The sequence below is a fragment of the Branchiostoma floridae genome, chromosome 10 (genome assembly GCF_000003815.2).
Source record: "Branchiostoma floridae strain S238N-H82 chromosome 10, Bfl_VNyyK, whole genome shotgun sequence".
Lineage (NCBI taxonomy): Eukaryota > Metazoa > Chordata > Leptocardii > Amphioxiformes > Branchiostomatidae > Branchiostoma > Branchiostoma floridae.
In genome coordinates this window covers 20,889,060-20,894,375 of record NC_049988.1, presented here as the reverse complement: position 1 = coordinate 20,894,375, position 5,316 = coordinate 20,889,060, and the positions used below count along the sequence as shown (strand labels likewise).

At 49.5% G+C, this 5,316-nt stretch overlaps 1 protein-coding gene across 1 annotated transcript in view; it reads left to right on the top strand.

The window, feature by feature from the left end:
- Positions 1-4,453: 4,453 nt before the first annotated feature.
- Positions 4,454-5,316, top strand: part of LOC118424397 (serine/threonine-protein kinase 17A-like) — a gene marked incomplete in the record, with an annotated part of 6,076 nt that continues 5,213 nt past the window's right edge. The window contains 1 exon segment of the mRNA XM_035832943.1: positions 4,454-4,753. Coding sequence (XP_035688836.1) covers positions 4,674-4,753 — 80 coding nt within the window.

The window sequence follows — 5,316 nt, the reverse complement described above, 5'->3', positions numbered from 1 at the left end:
GTCATGTCAGTCAAGACAGGCAGAGACCAGTAATATGGGACATGTTATATAATATATAGGCTTTTTACTCGCTCTTTTTCTCAAGTCTGCACATCTACATGGAGGTCTGACTCTGACAGAACAACAGGTCACAAACCAGATAGCTCAGGTGAGGGAGACCAGATAGCTCAGGTGTGCATCTCTGTGAGTGAGACCAGATAGCTCAGGTGTGCATCTCTGTGAGGGAGACCAGATAGTTCAGGTGTGCATCTCTGTGAGTGAGACCAGATAGCTCAGGTGTGCATCTCTGTGAGACCAGATAGCTCAGGTGTGCATCTCTGTGAGGGAGACCAGATAGCTCAGGTGTGCATCTCTGTGAGTGAGACCAGATAGCTCAGGTGTGCATCTCTGTGAGGGAGACCAGATAGTTCAGGTGTCCATCTCTGTGAGTGAGACCAGATAGCTCAGGTGTGCATCTCTGTGAGTGAGACCAGATAGCTCAGGTGTGCATCTCTGTGAGGGAGACCAGATAGCTCAGGTGTGCATTTCTGTGAGGAAGAGAGGGAGAAGAGTACTTTTCTGTAAGGCCCAGGAAAAAATGTTGTGTCCGGTCACCAAAAACCCTATGTCCTGTCGAGCCTACTTCCTACTGTCCCTAGTGGGTTTTTAATTTTAGTAGCAGACTGCTAGCACTGGCAAGGACATAAAATCTTAAATCCGAGTAATACTAATAAAATCGCTGTTTTTCAACATGTTCTCCCCATTTCTATTCACTAAACAAACAGTACTATAACTTAAGTATAAGCAGACCCCCAGACCCCCAGCCCCCTGTCTGTGGACACTGAAGTGCTGTTGAAATGTGATGTTGAACATACCAACTTATCTCGGTAAATTTTAGTTCTACATTGTCAAACTGTACCCAACTTTCTGTTGGGTCACGTAGATTAAAGAAGAAAAGAGAATACCTATCTAATCTACCAACCCTATTTTCTTCAGGATCCTAATGGGAAACATAACATTACAATTTTTTTAAAAGTATACCCTGTTCTCTAAACAACCCCTCGCCATGACAACTGGTGTAAATATTGAGGCTAGGCTGCCAGCAGGACCAACTTTAGCCTGGCACAGGAAGGCCTTGTCATAGCAGGGCTGATATGGGACGGGTGTCATAGCAGGGCTGATATGGGACGGGTGTCATAGCAGGGCTGATATGGGACAGGTGTCATAGCAGGGCTGATATGGGACGGGTGTCATAGCAGGGCTGGGACGGGTGTCATAGCAGGGCTGATATGGGACTGGTGTCATAGCAGGGCTGATATGGGACGGATGTCATAGCAGGGCTGATATGGGACGGGTGTCATAGCAGGGCTGATATGGGACGGGTGTCATAGCAGGGCTGATATGGGACGGGTGTCATAGCAGGGCTGATATGGGACGGGTGTCATAGCAGGGCTGATATGGGACGGGTGTCATAGCAGGGCTGATATGGGACGGATGTCATAGCAGGGCTGATATGGGACTGGTGTCATAGCAGGGCTGATATGGGACAGGTGTCATAGCAGGGCTGATATGGGACGGATGTCATAGCAGGGCTGATACGGGACGGGTGTCATAGCAGGGCTGATATGGGACGGGTGTCATAGCAGGGCTGATATGGGACGGGTGTCATAGCAGGGCTGATATGGGACCAGTGTCATAGCAGGGCTGATACGGGACGGGTGTCATAGCAGGGCTGGGACAGGTGTCATAGCAGGGCTGGGACAGGTGTCATAGCAGGTCGTACATACTGAAACATGGTATAAGTACTACTACAACACAAGCACAGAGATATACAACACAACTTCACAAGTACATACATGTACAACACAAGCACATAGATGTACAACACAGCATATATGCATGGTCCATTGGCACCACCCATATTATACATAGCCCATTGGCACCACCCATATTATACATAGCCCATTGGCACCACCCATACAGTATATAATATAGCACAGAGGGTTGTGGGAAGGAATCTGCAGCTGTAACCTGGCATGCCGTTCAGGAGGGTGGCAGTCCCGGTCCTCCATACGAATTGTAATGTACTTGTAACAACTTAAACAAGTGCAGAGACATCTGCTTATGTGGAAGTGACCTAAGACTAATAGGAGAGGCCAACGAGGATGGATAAAGAGTTGGAGCGACAAGATATGATGATGATGCTTATGTGGAACCTGAGCGTTTCTCTGTCCCTGTAGCAGCAGCACAGAGGATCTCTAGGGCTGTGTACCTAAATACCCGTACCTGGACCGTACCTGTACCTGTACCTGTACCTGAAATTTGTTTAGGTACACAGCCCTACCCACCTCAGATGTTTCCTTTAAGTGTTCTGCCTGTATAGTAACTATAAACTTGACATTTTATCAGACATGAACCTTGGTGTGCAGAGGAATGGCTTGTGTAGAAAGAAGGTATCAAACTTCATATGGAATGCCCGACACAGATAAGCTGCTTATGCATGAGGATATATTTCCCTGTCATGGCTATGGAGCCCTGACCTCTGACCCCCGGAAATTGGAGAAGGAAAGATTTAAATTCCAGTCAACGGTTCCACAATGCACGCTGCCCTCACCCACAATGCACGCTGCCCTCACCCACATGCCCCACCATGCCCTGCCTGTGTTCACAACACCAGCCCATTGTAGCAGTTCTGTTGCCTTACATTGTGGCAGTTCCCGTGGCGGTGGGGTGGAACCTGACCTTGTGCCCAGCTGATATCATATGTTGGGGGAGGGGCACATGACCTTGTGCCCAGCTGATCATGTGTGTGTGTGGGGGGGGGGGGGCACCTGACCCTTCCCTTGTGGTGCCCTTGACCCCAGTGTTCCCCGGAATGTGGGCCATGTGCTGTGTTTGGATAGGACCTCTATGTGCTGTTATGTTGGGACCTCCATCCTAGTCTATGTGCTGTTCTTTAGCAGTGTATGGGTAGGATCTCCTACTGTTGTGTGTCATGTACAGCCGAACAACAACACAAGTCTACCTACATTAAGTAGGTACACCTTACAAGTTACAAGCATGTGGCTACACTGCAGAAATATGAGCATGTACCACAGCACATGCTATTGTACATGTCATGGGTACAGGCTGCCTTTTGGGTTTATTTTGTGCCATTTTTGCCATTCCTGCTGCCGCTGGGGCACTGCACGGACAGCTTTGTTTGTTGGGACAAGCCAGTCATTATTTAGCGTTGGTGTAGACGTTAGCAACAGGCATGATGGGTCAGGGGGGGAGGGTGATGTTGGTGTTGCTGTTGGTTACTACAGGTTAGAGACCCCCCTACCCCTGTAGTTAGGTACCCCCCGCCCCCCGCCCCCGGTAGTAAGGTACCCCCCTCCCCCTGTGTGTACGTGTTGCTGTGTGTTTGCTGAGCTGGGCATGTGGTACAGCGGGACCCACAGCCCCCCCCCCCATGGTTAGGGACCCCCCCTGTAGTTAGGTACCCCCCGTAGTAAGGTACCCCCCTCCCCCTGTGCGTACGTGTACTGTTGCTGTGTGTTTGCTGTGTACAGTGTAACCAGGCCAGAATGGTGGGCATGTGGTACAGCTGGACCCCCCCCCATGGTTAGGGACCCCCCCCCCATAGTTAGGGACCCCCCCTGTGGTTAGGTACCCCCTCCCCCTGTGCGTACGTGTTGCTGTGTGTTTGCTGTGTACAGTGTAACCAGGCCAGCATGTAAGTGAGAATGGTGGGCATGTCGTCCAGCCTGACCACAGCCTTATGGGGAGTTTGTGCCCCCCACAGGTTACTCCACGGTAAACACTTCCCCGAAACCACCACTACACAAACACGCCGACATGCCCCCACTGTTTACTGCTGCCTTGTTGTGACATGTCGCCTGGCTTTATATACTTTTTATTACAGACTTTCCTCTGGCAAGGGTCACAGGTCTCCAGGTCAAGTTAGACCCACGTATCCCCCACTTACCACTGGCAGTCAGCTGTACACACCCACGTATCACCCACTTATCACTCACAATCAGCTGTACACACCCACGTATCCCCCATTTATCACTCAGTCAGCTGTACACACCCACGTATCCCCTACTTATCACTCACAATCAGCTGTACACACCCACGTATCCCCTACTTATCACTCACAGTGAGCTGTACACACCCACGTATCCCCTACTTATTACTCACAGTGAGCTGTACACACCCACGTATCCCCTACTTATTACTCACAATCAGCTGTACACACCCATGTATCCCCCACTTACCACTGACAGTCAGCTGTACACACCCACGTATCCCCTACTTACCACTGACAGTCAGCTGTACACACCCACATATCCCCCATTTATCACTCAGTCAGCTGTACACACCCATGTATCCCCCACTTACCACTGACAGCTGTACACACCCACGTATCCCCTACTTACCACTGACAGTCAGCTGTACACACCCATGTTTGTTTTCAGGTCTGGGGTAAGTTTGCTGTAGTGAAGTAGTGACGCAGGAAGAGCTCGGGACAGGAGTTGTTTTATGTTTGTGTTTATTGTTTGTTTGTTGTTTACAGAGGTAAGTTTGCTGTAGTGAAGAAGTGCCGCAGGAAGAGCTCAGGACAGGAGTACGCAGCCAAGTTCATCCGTAAGCGTAAGAAAGGGAAGGATTGTCGGGAGACGATTCTGGCGGAGATCCGGATCCTCGAGATGTCAGCGGAGCACTGCCGACTCATCGACCTGTTCGAGGTGTTCGAGACCCACGCTGAGATGATCCTGGTGCTCGAGTAGTAAGTACTTTCACTTTCTCTAGTAAGTACTTTCACTCTCTCAGTACTTTCACTTTCACAGTATTTTCACTCCCTTAGTTCCCAGCAAAAACTCCTCAGCAGGGCAAATAGAAAACTACCTTTATTCCAGCCTGGATGAAATAGAGTCTGGCCCTTAAAGCTTGGTACTCACAGTTTCAGGGAGAAGAAAAGTCAGGAGTTTTTTCCCAGCCCTGTTTTATCTTTGAGATGCCTGAGAAATAAGATGGTTTGGCTGGCAGGTCGTAGAGTATGTGTTACTGGCAGCTTTCTGCACATTCCGTCCTCTGCCTGCTGACAGACACACAGCGTTTCTACTGGGCACTTTCCAAACCACCCTACTCTTACGTCATGCTATGGCTGCCGACCTAATGTACAGGAGAACAGGCATTTCCCGTCCATTACTTGTGTAATTTATATGTGGCTAGTAAAAATACTAGTTTACCAACATAAGGTAACATGGAACTAAGACATCCACAAAAACTCATCACTTCACACAGGTGGAAGGTCTGGGGTGCTGTTGTTGACATCTTATTGACATGTTG